Source organism: Saimiri boliviensis, chromosome 7, assembly GCF_048565385.1.
Source record: "Saimiri boliviensis isolate mSaiBol1 chromosome 7, mSaiBol1.pri, whole genome shotgun sequence".
Classification (NCBI taxonomy): Eukaryota; Metazoa; Chordata; class Mammalia; order Primates; family Cebidae; genus Saimiri; species Saimiri boliviensis.
In genome coordinates, this window is record NC_133455.1 from 46,780,979 (window position 1) to 46,805,562 (window position 24,584).

General features: G+C 34.4%; 1 protein-coding gene across 2 annotated transcripts in view; it reads right to left on the bottom strand.

Moving 5' to 3' along the window:
- Nucleotides 1-18,598: 18,598 nt before the first annotated feature.
- NTS (neurotensin) overlaps nt 18,599-24,584 on the bottom strand; it is a 102,996-nt gene continuing 97,010 nt past the window's right edge. For both annotated transcript variants that reach the window (XM_003927851.2, XM_074402465.1), the window contains exons 3-5: nt 24,113-24,174; nt 21,874-22,098; nt 18,599-19,367 (exon numbers count right to left, since the gene is read on the bottom strand). In XM_003927851.2, coding sequence (XP_003927900.1) covers nt 19,215-19,367; nt 21,874-22,098; nt 24,113-24,174 — 440 coding nt within the window. In that variant the 3' untranslated portion in view covers nt 18,599-19,214. The remainder of the gene's footprint in view (nt 19,368-21,873; nt 22,099-24,112; nt 24,175-24,584) is intronic.

Below are 24,584 nucleotides of genomic sequence, written 5' to 3' on the forward strand. Positions count from 1 at the left end.
TAGTTACCATTGCTTTACATAACAAAATCCCTACTGTAATAATAAGAGTCTCAGAATTTTCCTATTAAATAGTAATTTCTATGAAACACTTTCTCATTACATATAAATAACTGAAATTATTAAACCATAATTACTATAGTATAGTAGTGAACTATGATAGTGAATAAATTTTCTAATTTTTCTTTATAGTTTCAACTTAGGCAATTAGTTTTTACCTCAGTGACTAACCTAACAAATAACCATTCTGACTAACCACTTGAACAGAAACAGTTTTAAATCATGAAAACTAAAGCAAAATGAAGAAAAGCAAAAAGTATTAATAGGAACCACATAATATGTCTAAACTCAATTGAGAAGTGACAAAGATATATTTAATATACTGTACATTCAAGGAACTGAAAAATTTAACAAGCCTATTTCTTCCTTTCGCTTTCTTACTGTCTCATCTCATAGCATAACTAAAACATTATTATAATAGTTTATTGCTGCTTATGTCTTCTGACTTGGTACATCTTCAATCAGTTAGCTTACAATAGGCAGTTATGGCCATATGTTCAATTAACTCATAGTTAGATGCCTGCCTCTATCAAGACTCGGTAACATGCAGGGCTCTGTTATTTGACTGATACACATTTCTCCTCTGTATTTAGCATGGCCTTTCTCCAGAAAGCTAGGGTTCTAGAATGCTTTTTTTTTTTTTTTTTTTTTTTTTTAAATGGAGTCTTGCTCTGTTGTTCAGGCAGAGTGCAGTAGCTTGATCTCGGCTCACTGCAACCTCCGCCTCCCAGGTCAAGCAATTCTTCTGCCTCAGCCTTCTGAGTAGCTGGGATTTGCCACCATGCCTGGGTGATTTTTATATTTTTAGTAGAGATGGGTTTTCACCATGTTGGTTAAGCTGGTCTTGAACTCCTAACCTCGTGATCTGCACGCCAAGGCCTCTCAAAGTGCTGGGATTACAGGTGTGAGCCACTGCACTGGCCGGATGCAATTTTTTTAATGGCACTTGTCGATATTTCAGATAGTAACTTTACAAGAAATACTTCTAGTAAGTACCGTGAGATATTCCTAATTGTATGGCCCAAATAGCAGGACTGCTTAAACAACATCTTGGACTGCTACAGAACCTTCTTATTGTTCTGGGTCTAACGTAGATCTATCAGTTTTCCACAACACTCAGTAAATAGGTCAAAGCAGTATGTTAACTCTGAAGTCAAACAAACCTACCAGTCATATGTCTTTCTTAGAAGTAGTAGAGTGTTGAAGTATCAATAATTCATCTTTCAACTTGGAAAAGAGGTATCAAAATGTCCCAAATTGCTGAATCCTAATAATTTTACCAATGTGTAGACTCCTGAGTCTTTTGAAATTTTGTCTCCCACCCTCTGGAGTGCATGGGTTACCAAGGTACCCATAATATTTGTGACTTCATGCTCATCAGGTTCAATAAATTTAATATTCAAGAAAACATATATATAACCCATGTTCTATTAGACTATATTGTGACAGAGATTAGGTGAATTAACAAAGCCCAAAGGCAAGATCATGAATGTATATGTTGTCCATTTTAAGTAAATGTAAACTGCTGATTTTCCATCCCAACAGACATTGAAAATAACATATTTTTCAAATTAAAAGCCATATAACATTTACCAGAAGCCATGTTGATGTGCTTTAGTAAATACACCACAGCCAGCCTTGCAGTTGTAATCTCTTGGTTGAAATTGTGACAGTCCACTTTCATATGCTACAGTACACTCAATCCTTAAAGGGACCTAACTGATAAATTAAATAGGATGATGATGGAAACCACCACTCTTGTAACCTTTATGACTTTGATGGTAGTACTAATCTGTATCATTGCTGTTGGGATGGAATCTTGTTTTTGAGTTGCTCTCTTGGCTTGGGATTGCATATTCACCTTTCTGGAACTATTTCTTCTCCTAGATCTTTGCTTTGTGGAGGAAATACAGCTCCTGTACACTTTTGGTTATCATGTTCCAATGTTTCCAGCTATTTTCAGCAGGGAGTAAGGCAAAATAACCTAATTTGTCTCCCAGTTGAGCTACAAACTTCTTAATACTGTTAAAAGACCAAATCAAATCAGAAAATATATTTCAAATAATTTTGAATTCCTTTGAATCATATTCCAACATAACTGAAATCCATTTTGTTTACTTACATCAATATTTTTCAAAAGCCTTTCTTCAAAATTATTCTAAAATATAAAAACATTGCAGATCTTACATAAAATGTTTATCTTCACATGGCACACCAAAGAGAGGGCTCCAGCATAAGGTTTAGTTACTCATCTTTGTTTTTTTAAAAAAGATATAGTGTATAAATCTATTTGTATAGTTCTCAGTATCATAGATTGTGGTTCATTATCATGATTGAAAATTTTATGGCCACACGTAGTCACAAGCAAAAGCAGAGTTTTAATAGAAAATTACTGCAATGTCCATTGATTTTTCTTTCCTAATTGAAATGCTTTGCCCTACTTTTTTTTTTAAGTACAACCCATTAGAACTGTGAATCAGTTGATTTCTTCCCTTTTTTATTTGAGATATTGCATCTGATTTTTTAAAATAAATCTGACTTTGTGAAAAACAAATTTTAATTTATCAGCAGCTAGGGAAAAAATATTGGTAATTGTATTTGCACAAGGATTTACATTGAAAAAAGATACTAACACTCACTATGACCTTAAAAATGCCATTTAGCTGACATTACTGTTAAAATTTGCTCTTTGGAAATTTACATGTATAAAAATGTGACAAGTAGTACTCTAATGGCATCACAGAGACTTACCATGAGCCATGATATGTATTACTTTCAAGTTGTGAAAAAAATCAAAATAGTGTACTGTATACCTTATTATTTGATTTAAAAATTATCCATAAAGAACATGACATTCAGGGTTATGAAGATTTAAGTGTTAAAATGTAAACATATAAATATTATTTTAAAATGTTAATTTTTGTATTGATGCTTGTTTATGTGTTTCAGGGGAAGAGGCTAGATAACAATAATTTCATTTGCACTAAATTTGTGATACTTTACAACAGAAACTTACAATTAAGAAGTAAAAAAACTGTGAGGAAACAGCCAACAAACTGTTCTAGTCCTGTCCTGTATTTTAAAAACATGATTATTTAAAGCAGAGTATGTCTGTGTATTGAAAATCAATGGCAAGATATTTTTGTCAGAAACCACTGTTTGACTAATTTAAATTTCACATTAAAATTCAAGCCAAAAATAATAAAATGATGATATTTCCAAAGAAATGTTAAATAACTGTTATCACAGTTTTGCGGATTAGGAATACCACCTAGTGGTCACAAATATTTATGCTACCCTGATACCTCTTTAACTTAGATGTCTCATATCTGCCTGATTCTCATTAATTTTATTCCCCTTGAGTATAGTTTTAAGTTTTGTAATTTCAGAATTTTGTCTTTCAAAGAAAAAGTATGCTAAACCTGTGAGAACACATTTACCTAAAAAGAAAATGGCAAAAATATATCATAATGTATGAAAATAATTTATAGTTGTGGGTACTTCTGGTTTACATAAAGAATTTTTGATAAAATAAAAATGAAATGTTAAAGAAAATAGCAACTTAATAAAAATGTACTAAAATGTAAGTACAATCTATTGGTCAACATTTTGAAACATATTTTAAAACTTGGAATGAATAGGAGCTTAATATGGATTATTACCGAGGTTTATACATATCTCTATGATAATTCAAATTACTAACTGACCCTAAATTTATTGCTCTCTACGTAAATATGCCTAGCTATCTACTTTAGATGCATAGAGACCATTGCTGGCTGAATAATAGCTCTCAAATATATCCACATCCTATTCCCAGGAACCTGTGAATGTTACTTTATATGGCAAAAGAGTCTTTGCAAATGTGAATAAATTAAAGATTATGAAACAGGGAAATTATCCTGGATTAGTCAGTGGACCTAGATATTCTGGGAAGGAAACAGGAAAAACAAAATCAGAAGAGATGGCTTCCTAATGAAGGAATCAGAAGTTGGAGTAATGGGCTTTGAAGACGGAGGAAATTACAAACCATGGAATACAGGTGGCTGCTTGAAGATGAAAAGGACAGGGAAACGGACTCCTGGCTCAGAGTGCTGAAGGAGCTAGCCCTGCAGATACTTTGACTTATCTGATATGGTTTGGCTGTGTCTCCACCTAAATCTCATCTTGACTTATAATCTGGGTTTTAATCCCCAGGTGTTGAACAAGGTACTTGATGGGAAGTGATTGGATCCACGGGGGCAGTTTCCCCATGCTGTTCTCTTGATAGTGAGGGAGTTCTCATGAGATCTGATGGTTTTAAAAGGGACTCTTCCCCCTTCACTCTCTCTTGCCTGCCACCGTAAGAGATGCCTGCTTCCTCTTCTGCCATGATTGTACGTTTCCTGAGCCTCCTGAGCCATGCAGAACTGTGAGTCAATTAAACCTCCTTAGTTTATAAATTATCAATTCTCAGGTAGTATCTTTATAGCAGTGTGAAAACAGACCAATACACTTGATTTCAAACTTCTGGCCTTCAGAAGAGTAAGACAATAAATTTGTGTGGTTTAGGCCAGTGAATTTGTGGTGATTGGCTTCAACAGCAATAGAAAACTTAGATAGATACTTTGCCGCAAATCATGAGTTCACCCTTTCACAGCAGTGACAATTTTCATGACAGTTGAAATAGCCCTGTGATTTCACCAAGGATTTCTATGCTGCAAAAATTTACTGTTTGGTCATTAGCATTTCATAAGAGAAAAATATTTATCAAAGAATTTTACTGAAAAGTTTTTCATTTTGAAATTCTAATTCTCTATTAGGGTGGCTTATTAGAAAAGTTGTTGACAGAATTTTCCACTGAATTCTTTCTTAGTATTAGTCAGTTCACTAAAGGTCTTCATTAATTGTGCTGCCAAATATTTTCCCAGCATGTTTTCACCAGAAGAAAAATCACTGGCCCTTGTCCCACTGTATATATCAGGAATACAAATTGTTATGCTTCCCTTATTGTATTCTGGAGTCCCTCTTATTAAAAAGTGCCCACATTAAAAACAGTTAATCAGTAGAGGTTTTAGGAAACCCTACACTGCAAAGAGAACCAGGGCACTGAAAATGCTTACAGGAATTCCTACTTAGGGTAAATTGGGAGGTCCTGTGACACGGTTTTTCAACAGACACAAGAAGCCTACAAATACACACACACCACCACCACCACCACCGCTTTTGGAATTCTAAATCCCTTAAACAATTTCCTATTTGTATGCCTCTTACCAGACTGCTTGATATCCTTTTTGGGGACATAAGGGGAGGCAACTTTTGGTAACATGTTATTTGCAATGATTTATCAGGTTGAATAATTGAGGATTGTTCACTTTAAGTACCACTTCTCCCTCAAAGAATTTCTAAAACGAAACGGTTGGGCCTTTGCAGAAGGAGCAGGGATATAAAGACATCTGTTTCACTCATGGGAACATGGATCTTTTTTTTTTTTAAATGTCTAGTGTTTGAACTCATGAAAGGATAAATTCTTTTTCTATAGGTTTGCAAGCCCATCCATACATCCATTCATCTATCCATCTATCCATCCATCCATCCATCCATCCATTCACTTAGTCATTTCTTCACTTATTTAATAAATGTTTATTAGTTTTTAACAAATTCGACTTTTCTGGGCATATACCAGCTTTTCTGAGTATATTATTATTTCCAGGGTTTCTTTACTAAGTATCAGAAAATCATATATAAAATATATGACCTTATATACTAGTAGGTAAGGTGATAGACAATTTTGAGGTGGTAGTTTTATAGGTTAGTTGGTACTGTTAAACTTTATTCAATAGAAATCTTCGTTTTTATTCCAAATTAGATACAAATAAATATATAAATACAATTTTTTTCTTTTAAAATTCAAAATATGTAATGTGATATATGATCATTATTCATTCAGCTCAAATTCTATTTCTTATAATACCATGCAAGAAATGGTGGTCTACGTGTTATAGAACGAATTGGCATTTCTCTTTTCATGTGAGCTGAGAAATTTGAATAGGGGAGACTATTTGAATCATGGTCAGATACAGCAACAAGATAGAGAAGTAGGGCATAGAGAAGACTATTTCATATTTGTATTTTGTATTAGCACCATTTTCTTATGGTGGCTCAGCAGGGGAATTCTCGGCTAAACTAAGGGCTCCTCGCCATCAAAAAGATTGCCTTTTATTTAGCATAAAAGCCATGGTTATTTAGTAGGCCATATATTCTTATTAAATACTGTCTAGACTATCTAGTCTTTATAAGGAAATTAATATCCTGATGATGCTGTATGTTTGTCTTCAAGTAAGTAAGCAGAAATTTAGCCATAGTCACTGCTAGCGGGGAGGGTCTGAACGATTTCTCCTCCTGCGTTCCACAGAACTAGTGAGTACCTCTCTAAGCAGGTGAGCAGAGAAAATGAAAAATAATAATAATAATAATAATAACATCAAAATGTATGCATCTCTTCTTGCTTTTCAATATTTGTTGACTATTAAGGCTTTCTGACATCAAAAGTTACAAAAGCTTTGCTTTTCATATCAGTTGTAGCCATTAGGTGGCAATATAATGCAAGAAAAATAAAAATACCTTTTAAATGCTCTCTCTAGATGTGCTTATCCTCCCAGATACAGTCTAATATTTTCTGTGCATCTCTGAAGTTTGTATATAATTCCACAATTAGATCCTATAAGCTATGCACATATCTTTATATCATTTTTATTTCTCTGTTCACATCCTTGAAATTATGAATTGTGTAGGAAAACCCATCTGCCTTGTACTCCTAAATATAAGATTATTTAGAGATATACGATCACAACAAAAAGTTATACTACTGATAACTTTAAAATGCCATATAAGTTCATTTAATAAAGATTATTGGAATGTGTAAAAATAACTTATAGGTAGTTTTTTTTCCAGTACAATCAGGAAATGAAGTTGTTTTTTAGTTCTTAAGAGAGTAATAACTTGATTATTTTCCAAGATAATTAAAAATCTATAAAAAACATTCTGTATTTTATCTCACCTTTGATTATTCTAAAGGCAGTCCATATGAATTAGGCCCCAGGATTTACAATGTCTCAAAGCAACCGAGGAGCAAAGATGACCTCCACAGTTAGAGAACTCAAAACTTTTATTTTTAAATATACTGACATTAGCCTGGGCATTTTGGCTCATGCCTGTAATCCCAGCACTTTGGAAGGCCGAAGCAAGTGGATAACAAGGTCAGGAGTTCGAGACCAGCCTGGCCAATACGGTGAAACCCCATTTCTACTAAAAAAAAATGCAAAAATTAGCTGAGAGTGGTGGTGCATGCCTGTAGTCCCAGCTGCTTGGGATGCTGAGGCAGGACAATCGCTTGATCCTGGGAGGCAGAGGTTGCAGTGAGCCGAGGTAGCACCACTCCATTCCAACCTGGAAACAGAGGAAGACTCCATCTAAATAAACAAATAAGAAAGTGATTACTAGGAAACTAAGAACAATTATTATCCATAAAGTCATAGCTAGATACCAGGGCTTGGGTGTTCTATTTCTTCAACTGGGTGATGGTTACACATGTGTTGGCTTTGTAATAATTCATAAAGCTGTACTTGTAGGATTTATGCATGTTTACGTGTCATATTTTCCAAAAAAAAATCTTTACAAGTAAAAGATACATTTATGTTCACTTTGCATTTGTTTTGTATTTACTGAGGATAATACAGAATCAATATTTCTACCAAAGATTTACAAGAATTTATAAAAAGTTAGTTCAAGTATATGGGCTTTTTAAACTTGTAATTTATTTTAATTTTTTTATTTCCATAGGTTATTGGGTAACAGCTTGCAGTGTGTGGTTGCATGAATAAGTTCTTTAGTGGTAATTTGTGAGATTTTGGTGCACCCCTTACCGGAGCAGTACACACTGAATCTAATTTGCAGTCTTTTGTCCCCCATTTTAACCTCATCAAGCAGGTGTTTTGTATCCTTTCTAAAGATCTGACCGCCCAAAGTTGTCTTTATAATTTTCTATGTCAACTTATCTTATTTTTCATCGTAGACCTACTTACCAACCAAAAATCTATAATTTTATTATTAGTTTGTTTAACCCCATCAAGTAGGTGTTTTATGTCCTTTCTGATCTGACCACCCAAACTAAAGTTGTTTTTATAATTTTCTATGTCGGCCGGGCGCGGTGGCTCAAGCCTGTAATCCCAGCACTTTGGGAGGCCGAGGCGGGTGGATCACGAGGTCAAGAGATCGAGACCATCCTGGTCAACACGGTGAAACCCCGTCTCTACTAAAAATACAAAAATTAGCTGGGCATGGTGGCGCACGCCTGTAGTCCCAGCTACTAGGGAGGCTGAGGCAGGAGAATTGCTTGAACCCAGGAGGCGGGGATTGCGGTGAGCCGAGATTGCGCCATTGCACTCCAGCCTGGGTAACAAGAGCGAAACTCCGTCTCAAAAATAATAATAATAATAATAATAATTTTCTATGTCAACTTATTTTATTTTTTCTTGTAGACCTACCTACCAACCAAAATTCTATAATTTTATTATTAGTTTGTTTCCCTATTTATTTTTTGTTTCTGTCTGTAGATCTAGAAAAGAAACTAATGAGAGCAGGGACTTTGGATAGATTGTTCTCCTTGTATTTCTAGAATTTACAATAATGCCTGGCAGTTAGCAGGAGTATGGAAAATAATTGTTAAATTACTGTTTTGGAAGGTGATGTTTCTCAAAATGTGTCCGTGAACACTGTAAAAAAATATCCTATTAAAGGGAATTCTCTGTCTAGTTCAGTAAGTTTAAGAAATCCTCTATCTTACATTTTAATCATGGATGATATTCAATGTATATTGAATTAATATGGGTTATGCAATATCCCAAAAAAATGTCAGTCTTTTCAACTTTGCTTATCAGAGAATTTTCCAAACTTTGTGTGAAATATTTCCTCAGAGCAGTGGGCCCAGAGGCTTGCCAAAAATGAGGAGTCTGACAATTATAGCCTAGAGAAGTTAGGACAGACTCAGAAAAGCATGCTGACGTGTCAGACTCTGAGACTGATTGGTAAAATTGGCTTCCCCAGTTCCCAATCTCTCACAGAAACCACAATGGGGTAGGTGGTAATGATACTTTATGGTGCCCACGGGGAGAAACTCCTGCTTGAGAAAAGGAGAGGGAAAAGGAACGAGCACTTTGTCTTGCAACTTGAGTACCAGTTTGAGCATCATAAATAAAGCATCATGCAGATTCCTAAAGCCCTTGATTCCAGGTTCTAGATCCTGGATAGCATTTCTAGACCCATCCTTGGCCAGAGGAAATCTACTGTCATGAAGGGACAGCAATATTTACCATGTTCTAACTAAGGAGACTTTGAAGTTGAATAAACAACAGTGGTAACCAGACAGTAGTGACCACAGACCTTAGGCGAGACGCAGGACCTCTTTTCAATGCCTTTTCAATATTCATCAATGAATATTCACAAGCATCAAGACTATCTAAACTGGGCACAGTGGCTCATCCCTCTAATCCCAGAACTTTGGGAGGCCAAAGCAAGTAGATCACGAGGTCAGGAGATCGAGGCCATGCTGGCCAACACTGTGAAATCCCATCTGTACTGAAACACAAAACATTAGCCAGATGTGGTAGTGGACACCTGAAGTCCCAGCTACTTGGGAGGCTGATGCAGAGGAATTGCTTGAAGTCGAGAGGTAGAGTTTGCAGTGAGCCGAAATCGTGCCACTGCACTCCAGCCTGGCAACAAAACAAGACTCTGTCAAAAAAAGAAAAATACACTCAAAAGAGCAAAACAAAGAGTTACTGACCTTAAAGAGGTGGCAGAGAGAGATTGGTGTAGAAAATTTCTTCAAAGTAATAATAACAGAGAACTTTTGAAACCTATAAAAATAGAACAATATTCAAGTACAAGAAGATTACAGAACATCAAACAGATTTAACCCAAAGAAGACTATCTCAAGACATTTAATAAACTCTCAAAGTCCAGAGTAGAGAAAGAATCCTAAAAGCATTAAGAGAAAAGAAACAAATAACATATAAAGAAGCTCTAATATGTCTGACAGCAGACTTCCCAGTGAAAACCTTACAGCCAGGAGATAGTGGCATGATATATTTAAAATACTGAAGGAAAAGAAAGTTTCTATCATAGAATAGTATATCCAGTGAAAATATCCTTCAAACATGAAGGCAAAATAAAGACTTCTCCAGAAAAACAAAAGCTAAAGGATTTCATCAATATCAGACCTGTCCTGCAAGAAATGCTATAAAGAGTCTTGCAGTAAGAAATCATTTGAAGGTACAAAATTAATTAGAAATAGTAAAGACAAATTGCACAGACAAATATAGAATATTATAATAATATAATGATGAGTACTTATGTCTTGAGTTGGAAGACTAAAGAATGAACAACTCAAAAATAATAAGCACAATAAATTTTTAAGATGTAGATAGTATAATAAGATATAATTAGAAAAAGAAGTTAAGAGGTGAAAGCATGAAGTTAAAATTTAGAATTCTTATTTGTTTTTGCTACTTTTTAAAATTAATTTATTTGTGTGGTTTTGCAATCAGAGTTAAGTTGCCACCAGTCTAAGATAATGTGTTGTAAGATGTTATTTGCACTGAATGTATTAACATTAGATCATAACCTTTTTTATTCAATTATAACTTTATACAACTTTTCATGCTTCGTTATACCTAAGAATAAAAATCGATAGTTTTCCCTGTATCTTTGGGTCTTCATACTAAAGGCTTGCATTTCAAATAAAAATATGATCAAGTAAATTTATATGCCTTATCTCCTATTAATCCATCTTTTTTCGGTTGATATTTCATCAAATTTTCAGAGGATAGTAAGGAAATTTTCCCTTTATTCCTACAATACAAATAAAATCTATTTTATCATCATAGATTACCAGGTGGAAAATAAATCTCTAAAAATAGCTAACATCCAAGTATTTCCCATATGTATTACTGTGTATCAGAGTTACTTTGGTAGCTTATTACAAATAAAAATACCAAATTTTGACCATGCATAATGGTTCACATCTGTAATCCCAGCACTTTGGGAGTCTGAGGTGGGAGGATCACTTGAGACTAGGAGTTCAAGACTAGCTCGGGAAACATGGCAAGATCCTGTCTCTGCAAAAAGAAAAGAAATTTAGTTAACTGGGCATGATGGTTTGCAGCTGTAGTCCCAGGTACTCTGGAGGCAGACATGGTAAGATAGTTTGAATATGGGAGTTTGAGGCTGCCATGAACCATGATCATACCATTGCACTCTAGTTTGGGCAACTATGTGAGATTTTTTCTAAAACACAAACACACACACACACACACACACACACACACACACACGCACAGAGGAAAGAAACAAACTTCACTCTCAGAAATTCTGATTTGCTAATTCTGCCAGGAAGTAATAGAATTCATATTTTTAACTCTGATGAAGAAGCCACCACCAACCTTCATTTGAGTAACACTGGTCTAACAGTCTGCATTCCACAGTAACAAGGTCAACTTAAGTTTCCTGCTCCAACTTGGAACTTCTGTTCTCCATTTCTAAGTAAGTTCAACCTGGCACAATACTTTGATAGTTTTTAATGTGACAGCTTTATTTGCCTCAGGAGGCCTTTTTCAGGGAAGAAACTATAGGAAAAAATAAATGGACATTGTTTCTAATACTTGTTGTGTAATAAATTAGTGTAGCTTTTAAACATGCCACTTTACTACTCTGTACATTAGTATGTCTTAGACAAAGTTAGATATATTGTGTGGGAGTTGTCACAGGTCTCCTTCCTCTCCAGGCAACCAAAGTGAGCATGCAATTGCTAGCACACACTCCCTCTTCACCCTGACGAGAAGCTGTTTCATCTGGGCCTTTATGGTACAAGATCAGCAAAAGGGCAAAGAGAGCAGAATCTGAAAGGTAGGGGAAGAAAGACACTGCAAAAGGGGTTGTAGGCTCCTTGTGGAGAGAACCAAACCATCTTGTTGTTTTCAGACTGTCATTTAAAAATTGTCACCAAGAGGAGGAAAAATGATGAAAGATGGAAAGAGGAAGGAAACTAGAGAAAAACTGCCACTTTGCAATTTTGTCCAGAATTAATTTCGACAAAAATAAATGTAGCACAGAGATATATTTCTAATTATTTTTTTTTTCTTTTTCTTTTTTTGAGATGGATTCTCACATTGTTGCCCAGGCTGGAGTGCAGTGGCATGATCTCAGCTCGCTCCAACCTCTACCTCCCAGGTTCAAGTGATTCTCTTGCTTCAGCCTCCCAAGTTGCTGGTATTAAAGGCACTCACCACCATGCCCAGCTAATTTTTGTAGTTTTAGTAGTGACAGAGTTTCACCATGTTGGTCAGGCTGGTCTCGAACTCCTGACCTCAGGTGATCTACCCATCTACCAAAATGCTGGCATTACAGGTGTGACCCACTGTGCCTGGAATACTTCCCATTAAGATTTTTTTCTAATCTAATTTGTTATTTCAGTCAATTAATCAGGGTTAATAATGATTCAACACTAAATGCCAAGCTTTCAGAAGAGGACTACTTTTTTCTGTTAATGTAACTTAAGGTTCAAATCAGTATCCAGTTGATATTTGAATTGGCGACACTTTTAAGTTCTTTAGGCTTAACAGTGCCTACATGGGCAGGGTGTGCTCAGCACAAGGGTTTCCAGAAGAGAGAATGGGTGGAAGATGAAACATTAACCTGTGCACCTAAGCACAGGGCTGAATCCTATTCATTGGGAGGAAGTGATATCTTTTTAGAAAAATTTTGGCCTGGTGGTAGCCTTGATCTTGTTTGTTTATTTTTAAGCATCTTTCTCTTTTTTAAAATCTATATAAATTTCAAAAGTACAAGTGCAACCTTCTATAGTTTTATCATGTGTATATGTGCACTATGCACATATTGCATAATGGTGGAGTCTTGGCTTTTACTGTATCCATTTCCCAAATAATATATATTTTACCTACTAAGTAATTTCTCATCAGCTACTCTCCTACCACCTCTCTGCCATTCCAAGTCTTCAGTGTATATCATTTCACACTCCATGTCATGGGTACACATAATTTACTTCCTGCTTCCAAGTGAGAACATGAAATATTTGACTTTCTGTTTCTGATTTTTTTTGCTTAACATAATGGCCTCCAGTTTCCATACATGTTTCTTCCAAGGACATGATTCACTGTTTTTCATGAATGAGTAGTATTCCATTATGTATACGCCACATTTTCTTTATTCAATCATCTGCTGATGGCCAGTTAGGTTGATTCTATATCTTTGCTGTTGTGAGTAGGGCTGAAATAAACATATGAGTATCTTCAATAGTCTTTCTGGCTATTTATCTCCTGTGGATATGTATTACAAACAAACAAAATTGATACTTCTCAGAAACCAGATAACTGAAATACAGAAAACACTCTTTGGGAAATAGTATGGAGATTTGCCAGAGAACTAAAAATAGAACTACCCTTTGATTCAGCAACTCTGCTACTGGCTATCTGCCCAAAGCAAAAGCAATCCTTATATCAAAAAGATACTCTGTTCTCTCTCTCTCTTTTTTTTTTTTTTTGACGGAGTTTCACTCTTGTTACCCAGGCTGGAGTGCAATGGCGTGATCTCAGCTCACCACAACCTCCACCTCCTGGGTTCAGGCAATTCTCTTACCTCAGCCTCCCGAGTAGCTGGGATTATAGGCACGCGCCACCATGCCTAGCTATTTTTTTTTTTTTTTGTATTTTTAGTAGAGACGGGGTTTCACTATGTTGACCAGGATGGTCTCGATCTCTTGACCTCATTATCCACCCGCCTCAGCCTCCCAAAGTGCTGGGATTACAGGCTTGAGCTACCGTGCCCAGCCACTCTGTTCTCTTTTTCTTCTTCCTTTGGTATTCCCCCTATGCATAAGTTGCCTTTCTATAGTTGTTCTACACTTATTAAATATTCTGTTCCATGTTTTCTCAGTCTTTCTTTTCTTTGCTTTTCAGTTCTGGAGCCTCATATACATATATATATATATATATATATATATATATATATATATATATAATCTCCAAATATATATATCTCCAAATATATATTCAAATATATATATATATATGTTTACAATTAAGATTTTTTCTAATCTAATGTATATGTATATTTGGAGATATGTAAATATATATATACTTGGATATATATAAAAATCTATATATATTTGGATATATGTAGACAATCTAAGAGACTCATCTTTCAGAAGTGTCCAGTTTACTCATAGGCTGATAAAAGATACTCTTCATTTCTGTTAAAATTGTTTTTAATCTCTAGCAATTTTTTTTGTTCTTTAAATTTATTTTTCTTTGTTTTCATTGTCGCCTATTCTTGTACAATGTCTACTTTATTCTTTAGAACCTTCTACATATTAATCGCAGTTATTTTAAATAGCTGATCCTGATTCCAACACCCTTGCCATATCTCAGTCAGCTTGTGATACTTGCTCTGTTTCTTCAAATTGTGATTCTATGCCTTTAGTATGTCTTATGACTTTTTTTCTTTTCTGATAGCCTGACATTATGTATTGAGTAAAAGGAACTGTTTTAAGTAGGCCTGTAGTACTGTGGTACTATGGTGTAAGGGTGGCAAGCATTCCATAGTTCAATGATTATGTTTTAGTCTTTCAGTGACCCCATGCCTCTGGATTGTGAACTTTACACGTTTCTCATTTCACCTCTCCTCTTTGCTTGTACCTCCTTGAGTGGGACAGAATGGTTACAGGGAGCTGGATCTTGGTATTATCTTCCCCCAAGTCAGGTAGGTTCTGATGAAAATCCCAAAAGGTTAGGCTCTGGTTGAACAGTTCATTCTAAAAACAGATCTTGTGAAGAGTAATCAAATTCTCTGATATATAAATTTTTTAATGATTTTCTTTTCTCAACCAGAAGCACAAGGAGATTTTTCTCTAATATTTACCATAAAAAAACAGGTTGTGCTCAAGGAAATAAAACTCACAAAAGTGTGGGAGCCCTCCAATGACGGAGTCCCTCTGGAGTTTTTAAGCTCTCAGACTTGTCCACACCAAGTCTCCAGCAAATTGTTAATCACAGTTAAGCTTTCTTCCCTGGCACTTGTTTCCATGAAGAATACTACCTGTGGGTTTCTGCTCCATTAAGTTGCTCTATGTATTTACCTGTTTGCCTCTCCAATTTCTGGGACAGTGATTTGCCCTGTGACCTCTTGAGTCTTGTAAATCTGAAATGGGTCATTGATTTTGTTTTTTTTTTAGTTTGTTCAGCTTTTTACTTGTTGTTGGGGTTGAGTGATGACTTCCAAGCTTCTGATATGCTGGACCAGAAATCAGAAGTCCACTGTGAGATTTTGAGATGGGATGTGTGGCTTGATTTAATTTATGCTTCTAAAAAAAAAAAAGGAAATGTGTAAATATTATTCAGCCATAAAAAAGAATGAAATCTTGTCATTTACGACAACATGGATGGAATAGGAGGTCATTATGTAAATGAAATAAGCCGACACACAAAGACAAATATTGCATCTTCTCACTAATATGTTGCAGCTAAAATAGTGGATCTCATAAAGATAGACCATAGATAGGTAGTTACCAGAGGCCAGAAAGAGTAGGGGGAGGGGGAGACAAAGAGATTAATTAAAAATAATAAATGGTGCCAATATACAACTTGATAAATAAAATAAGACCTAGTGTTCGATACATCAGTAGGATGACTGTAGTTTATGATAGTTTGTTGTATATTTCAAAATACCAGGAGAGAATAATTCAGATATTTCTAGTATAAAGAAAATACAAATATTTAAGATAGTGGATATCCTAATTACACTGATTTGGTCTTTATAAATTATATGAATGTATTAAATTATCCCAGGTACCCAGAAAATGTGTGCATCTATTGTGTATCAGTGAAAAAGTAAATGAAAATTTGTAATAAGGTATGTACTATATGGCTATAGATGAATAAAATCAATAGCAAGGTGCGAGGCTAGGAAGAAAGTGCCATAGTTCAGACGGAAATATGGTGGCTTAGGATAGTAATAGTGAATGCGACAAGACATAGATTTAAGTTGTATTTTGAAGGCAAAGCAGCACAACTTCATAGTGGATGAAATGGAAGATTTATATTAAAAGGATAAATTAAGAATGACTATTAGGCTTTTAGACTGAGCAGAGGTTAGGACCATTTACTGAGAAGGACCCATGAAGAAGTGACCCTGATAAAAGAAGAAACAGTTCTTTCATTGAAATGGAAGGGGTTAAAACAGAAAGAATGAAAGTTGCAGGGAGATAGTTAACATTTGATAGAGAGGGAAGGATGATAAAAAACATTTTTTCTTATTGTTTTGTAATTTTGCAAAACATATCTTGAGTTGTTTAAACAGTCAAAATGTTTGATATTTTATACCAGCTTATGAGATCAAAGAGAAATAATTGAAAAGTCATCAAATGAAAGTTAGGAGAATAAAAGATATTGAAATTCAAAGAAGAGAGGGTATGAAACAACATCACTGAGAATCAAAGGTGAAATTTATTTGACAAATGTAGTAGAAATTCCGAGCAATAACAAGGATTCCCTTGAGATTTGTGATTAAAAAAATTTAGGTGTGACTATTCAAAAGGTTAAGCACTTTCTTGCAGCTCTGTTAAGCTTTTCAGTGAGGTCAGAATCCGGGGAGATTTAAATTTAACAGCTAGTGTTTTGAGAAGGTTCTATGATTTAAGACAGAGTGTTGAAGGTAACAACGGAGTCATTTTAATTTTGGAGCAAAGTATCTAAGCTAACTAAAGAACAAGATAAAGGCATAATTAGAAGGTGAAGAGTAAAAAGTGGCAGAACAATGGATTAGACAGAATCATAGATGTTAGAGTGAGAGTACTAGCTCATGTGAACTGAAAAAGAAGATGATGTTTCAACAGTAGAGTGTTTGACATTGAGATTTTGTAAAGAATGAATTTATTGGTATTGAAAGGTTCTGTGATATGACCATGGAAGTGGCTGGTTGAGAGGAAAAGGATAAATGTCCCTTATTGGAGGTGAAAATGTTCAGAAACTGAGAGAACAATAGTTATTCAAAACACAGTAGATGAAATTGTCTTATGCTCTGTATTTCAAATAATCCATAGTTTTAAAAGGGAAAGGAATAATATACTGGGACCAGAACACATACCTCACTTCCAATGTTAACACATGCAGAAAAAGTCGGTCAGACGTTGAAAAAGCTATTAAGAAAGCACTGACCATGAGTTTCATAGCAAAACCAATGAAAGCATTTAATGGGTTAGAAAAGATTTGGTATTGGCTTAGAACAGAGCTTTGATGATGCCATATGATCTAGTGAGGTAAACAAGGAAGTGTACCATCTGATGAATACTTTCTTATGGGAAAGTTGGTATTACTGTTCCTACTAATGTGTTAAATTTAGTATGTTATTAATATGTTCAATGCATCATTCTAAGCATTTTTTAATATATTAGCTCATATCATCTTCCTGGAAACCTCATTATTGTCTACATTTTATGACTGAAGAAATGGGGAGTTTCAGTAAGTTGTCCAATACTGCTTAGTGAGTAATGGAGCTGAATCTAGGAATTGTAACAACAGAGAACACACTCTTAATCATTACAAAATAGTTTCCTTCTTATACGCAGAATCTTGGCACTTTTAATTATGAGATTAATGGGATGGGAAGAGATGGTGAGGTAGCAGTAATGGGAAGTCATGTTTTACAAGAAAAATGCAAGAGATCTATAGATTTTTCTTAAATTCTACTAAGCGTAAGATTAATAGTTGGGGAGGGACAATCTTCTCAAAAGGATCTGGAGTTGTCATGGCAGAACAATTCAGGCTCTGATTTATCCTGCATAGATGACTGTGAAATAGGTTGCAGCCTTGTGAGGAGAGGACTTCCTAGACCTCTATAAAAGAGGGAGTTAAGAAAGTCACCACTAGCTGGGCGCGGTGGCTCAAGCCTGTAATCCCAGCACTTTGGGAGGCCGAGGCGGGTGAATCACGAGGTCAAGAGATCGAGACCATCCTGGTCAACATGGTGAAACCCCGTCTCTACTAAAAAAACAAAAAATTAGCTGGGCATGGTGGCTCGTGCTTGTAATCCCAGCTACTCAGGAGGCTGAGGCAGGAGAATTGCCTGAACCCAGGAGGCGGAGGTTGCGGTGAGCCGAGATCACACCATTGCACTCCAGCCTGGGTAACAAGAGCGAAACTCTGTCTCAAAGAAAAAAAAAAAAAAAAAGAAAAGAAAGTCACCACTAATGATGACTTCCAAAGACTTTGAGAGCTTAAGATACCATAAGTATTGTCTTAAAGAAAATTTAAGAGGTGTTATTTCAAGCATAGCTTTTGCCTCAAATATACCTTCCCAATTGAGAAAAATAAGTCACACAAATACTTCAGTGAAGTTAAAAGTAAAACAATTATTTACTAGATCAAAATGTGAAAAGGAAAAGTAATCTATAAAAGTAACTCTTCTTACAGAAGTGAATCTGTGGAGAAACATATGATTTTTATGGCTAGTTTTCTTTTTATTGGCTATCAAGTTCACTTAACAGACAAAAAAAATCAGTTCATTATTCATTAAAATAGGAATAATTAACAATAGTTGATGAATCATTCTTTCAGATGGCCCTATTTTATCACAATAACTTTTCTTATAAATGAGAGATTAATGAGGAAGTCTTGAAAAGAGTATATATTTCTTTCAATTGAATAAAACATTCAGTCAAAATAATAAAAGAGGTACTATTACTTTGTTTTGGATGATTGATATGTAGGCTAGGCTTTGCTGTAGTACTTTGATCTCATAAGCTGGTATAATATATCAAACATTTTGACTCTTTAAACAACTCAAGATATGTTTTACAAAATTACAAAACATTAACATGTGATTTAATTAATATCTACTCCAATTATACACAACACATCATGCTGAAGATTTAGATTTATTTGAAAACACTTAGTTTAATTTATATTAGTGCAGAAAAATCACATTCAATAAACCACAATTGTAGAAGAGACAAATAAGTGTGATTTTGTCACATTTTCACACATATATAATGTAATATTTAATTAAGGGATGATGAATCATAATCACATGTAAATAAATGATTTATTTTCTCAGTAATAGTAAGAATCTCTTTTGAGTATGTAGGGTCTTCTGGGTTTATTCTCATACAGTTGCCGTTTCAGAATATAAGGAATTTTTCTCTTTATGACTTCTTCCTTTTCAATCTTGTCATTTCCAGTTTCAAGAATATCTTCCTGGATTAACTGCAAGATAGAGATAACATAAGTGAAACTTACATGAATAAAACCTTTTGTTTCAGAGCATTTTTCTACAGCCTATCTCATTTGCTGTTAAGACAGCAAAACATATGTAGTTGAGATATATGAAGTTCAAATAAATTGTTTTTTCAAAGGAGAGACAGCTATCCAGTGGCTGAAATAATATAAGAACATGTTAATTCTGGCTCAGTTCAGTATTCTTCCTAGTTCACCAGGCTAGCTCTTTTTAAAAGTTTCTATACACTTCACTAACCATATACTTCAAGGTCATACACTAATCCCTCCTTTTGAAGAAAAACACCAATAGACATTTGAATATTTTTCAGGCTTTGATTTATGATGGGAACACCAAAAGTATTATACATTACAATAAATATAGTTTTTGATCTGGTAAATCAAGTTTGGCCACAAAGGTAACTAAATTTAATACTCAATCACGTCAATTACTGGCTTGACATGAAAACCATTCCAAGGATCGATTTCTCAATAGAGGGAAGAATGCCTGCTTTATCCAACTTGATCAGTTGTAGAAATCAACATATGGGAAAGTTCTGTATAAATGATGACAAACTCTTTAAATTGTGGTTCTTAATCATTAAAGCAATCTCAGATTCAATAACTTAAGGGAGTTAAGCTTCATGTAGCATCTTGCCTAATGTGATGAGGCTCCTGCCTCATCTAATATGCCCCATTCTAATATTAAGTATTTTTTAAATCTAAGAATACGGCTCTGACTCAAAAATTTCAGCTACCATAAAATATTTAAGAAATCTGTCCAGAGTTTTACACACAATTTACATAAATTTTAAAAATAGGTTTAAGATAAAAATTGTCTTTATATTTTTGGTTGTCTTCTAATTTAGGGGGTCACTATAGCAAATACTGATCAGAGACTAAGTTTTAATTCATAATACATAGGAATAAAATATTACAACCAAGTACTTTATTTCAACCCACAGCTATTCAATTTCAGAGGAGAAAAAACAGCTACTGTCAGACAATCTAGTTTCTTAATCTTTAGTTTCTCTCTGCATAGTCTGTAATTACTTGTGCTATACTCAGAATGATATTATCATTTTATTTTTAAATCGCTCAAAAACATTTAAAATAGGCAAAAGTTTCTATCTTATATGCACTTGATTTGTCTGCATAATAGTTTATTGAGGTTTTTTTGGATGCATGTGATGTGATGCATATTTTATTACATTAAAATACATACATTTATTACATTAAAATACATATTTTTCAAGTTTCTTTGACCTAAAACATATTTTAAATACTAAGCCATTTACCATGAATTTAAATAATTAATAGTAAATTTAAAACTGGTCTTTTTAGCTTTGTTTAGAAATTTTCTTTTTGCTTACCAGTTATTATAAACACTAGAAATTCTGCCTGCATATCTTCTTATCTACAGGGTAGCTCTTTGGTAGTCAATTACAAGTTTGTTAAATTAGCAGTGAAGGCCCCCTCAGATCTCCAATGCTACTGTAAATCCAGAACATAAAATATTGACCAAATTTCTCTTAGAGGTTAATTTGAAAGAAATGTTCCCCTGTCAGAAAATTTTAAAACATTGTTTTGTTTCATTAAAGAATTTATTTTTCTTTCCCTCTCCTCTTCTTTATCCTGAAATTTTTCTCTATCTTTCCAAAGCTGCAATTTATCTTTCAGACAAAATGTACCAATGAAACCAATAAATTGTAAAGTGTTTTGCAAGTACATTATTACACACTAAGTTTTGTATGTGTTTATAAACAAACACAGAACACAAAGATTTCCAAACAAATTGGAATTATGGGGATATATATTCCTATTATATACTTTTACATAAAAATATTTTTATTTGCCTAATATATTCAAGTACAATAGGTTCCAGATAACACCGGAATAATAGGGAAATATTAGGTGCAAAAGTAACTGTAGTTCTTGCCATTACTTTTGGTGGCAAAAACTGCTATTACTTTTGCACTAACTTAATATATCCTTATCCTACGTTTTCATATACAAGCAACTACATTTTTATTTGCCTAATATATTCAAATATAAATAGATACTTTTATGTTTTATTCAAGTTTTATTTAGAACCTTTATATTCTGTGTTTGTTTATAGATCAGTAAACATGACTTTGTGTTTCTAAGACAATAATCTGAGCTCCTTACATTTGTTAGACATGCCACCACCTACAACAAAAATTGCCTAAACATGCCATCCACGTAAGCATAATAAAAACATGTGGATCAAATCTGCCTTAAGATAAATCCCCTTTTAAGGTTGAAGAAAAACGCATTTTGCTAAGTTTCAAATATCTGAAGGACATTTGGAAGATGGGAAGGAATGTTGACTTCAACACATGGCTTGTTCTTCTTCAGTACTTGTAACTCTTCTTGTTATGATTATTATCAGGAATTTAACACATTATTACAAATGAGAGCTAACTAGTGTAACTAGTGTAACTATAATTATATTAATGCTGTGTTATTGCTATACCTCCCAGTGTTGAAAAGCCCTGCTGTGACAAATTTTGTGGAGCTGGTATATTGTCAACATTGCTTCCAAGCTAAAGCCATCTAAAGCAGCAGGAAATTTCCTTCTTGTAACAAGTTCTTCCTCACGAACTTCTCCTGTTTCCTCAGCTGGGCTGTTCAAATTATTTACAAGACTGCAAACATTAAGCAGAGTCATCTTCCAAGAGGGAACACTTGTTTTACTAATCTGAAAAAAACAAAAACCCAAAAGCAAAAACAACTGCAATTAAAGTTTTGTTATATGAGCAAGAAATGAATTCCCAGTGTGCTAAACCATCATATGTTAGGGTCTAATTGCTACTCCAGTCTAATAAATTCAGTGTTATTAATTTAGTAACATCATGTCACAAAGTTGCATAGTGCCAATGTCTCATAACTTCTATTTAATAAAATACAATAGTTGCCGGGCGCGGTGGCTCAAGCCTGTAATCCCAGCACTTTGGGAGGCCGAGGCGGGTGGATCACGAGGTCGAGAGATCGAGACCATCCTGGTCAACGTGGTGAAACCCCGTCTCTACTAAAAATACAAAACATTAGCTGGGCATGGTGGCACGTGCCTGTAATCCCAGCTACTCAGGAGGCTGAGGCAGGAGAATTGCCTGAACCCAGGAGGCGGAGGTTGCGGTGAGCCGAGATCGTGCCATTGCACTCCAGCCTGGGTAACAAGAGCGACACTCTGTCTCAAAAAAAAATAAAATAAAATAAAATAAAAATAAAATAAATAAAATACAATAGTTATATTCACATACACATATGCGTGTACACACAGAGCAAAGTAAGAAAACAATGAAATTGAAATGATGGCAGAAATATGTAAATATGATATATACATATCATAGATGAAAAATTACAAATTCAAAAAATATTATTCTATCTCCATTAAATTTCAGCTTAATGTGTAATGGAGCAGTGACAAAGATGGTATTAATAAACATGGAAAATTACAAAGTATGAGGCCAATAATGTATTCCACACATTAATAATTGTTATGGATAGCATCACAGATCATTTAGGACCTTTATGTATTAAGTTGCACCTGGGAATTAGGTAAATCTATAACAAGACACCAAGACACCTAACTTATCCCATTTTCTAACACAGACTATTAATTTCAGTTGTCTTTCTATTTTTGAACTGAAGAGGTTGTATCCATTGGTATTCTGTTTGAGTACTGAACAATGAGAACACATGGACACAGGGAGGGGAACAACACACACTGGGGACTGTCAGGGGAGGGGTGGAGAAAGGAAGAACCTTAGAAAAAACACCTAATGCATATTGGGCTTAATACCAACGTGATGGGTTGATAGGTGCAGCAAACCACCACGACACACATTTACCTATGTAACAAACTTGCACATCCTGCATATGTATCCCAGAACTTATTCCTAGATACAGACTGGAAATATAAAAATTTGCTTTCAAGCCACCAGCAGAGGAGTAATAGGGCCCAGTATACAAAGTTGCATTTGGCCCAATTAAAAAAAAAAAAAAAAAAAAAGGAACGTGTAAAAATAACATGTCTGTTGTGGGGAGAATTTAAATCCAGACATACAATGAAGAGTACAGTTTACTAATTCTTAAATGCATTGTAGAACGATAAATGTCTAGAAGATTATGAACTGCAACCCCTGCATTTAAAAACAAGGAAGCACAGGTAAGCAAGGTGAATTAATCCACTTGCTAAAGATCAAATATTTGTAAGTCACTGTTTCAGGATTAGATCTCAAAGCTCCTGTTTGCCAATCCATTGCTCTCCCCTTTCTACAAACATTTCTTTCACAGGGTGTCATGAACTTTTACTTCTAATTTAGGAACACCTTTTTATTTCCCGTAATACAATAACAAAAGGCAAAGAGTTCACTTTGTTTTCATTTAACTGGAGACCAATACACCTTTCATCATGCCCAATGTAAAAGGCATGGAAACAAGTTCCTTTAAAAACATTTACAGCCACATAAATATATGTGACAATTAATTAAAATTGCAACATGCTGATTGATAGAACTCTAGTTTCTTTGCCTGTCATATCAGCACCTTTGACTTCTTTTTGCTAAAAGAAAATTTTTTTCAAAAAGGAAATGCCTCTCAAGGAATATTTCAATCTTGATAGGAAGTTATTACTATAGGAAAAACATACCAGGTTTTTAATGAAAGTTCATATGTTCTTCAACCAAGGGTTAAGGAAATTAAAAAGTTACCTTTGATGTACGCATATTGGTCAACAAATCTGCTTCTAATGCCTTCATTTCCTCCTCTGAATCTGAGTAAAATCAAAATCATGTTTACTGTAATCACATATCATATAATTATAATCTACAAATTTTAGGTTAATCTAAAATATTAGTTTTAGAGGTTTAGTCTTTCTAATGCATTTTCTTAAAAATAGTAACCCTAAAAAACAAATTATAGTTATATTTTAGCATAATAGGAAGCTAAAATAATAGAAGCACTTCTAAGGAAATGCATATGACTATTTGCTCTGACAGCTATTGATGACTTGGAGTTGTTTATTCTTTGAATTTCAGATTTTAAAAATGTGATCATATTGTGTAATACTTATTTTACCAAATATGCTAGGGTAGTTTATTTCTTACCAGCCATAGTTTACATATGTAGAAAATATGCATATTAACATTTAAATACACAACATAATGAAGATTATATAAGAGA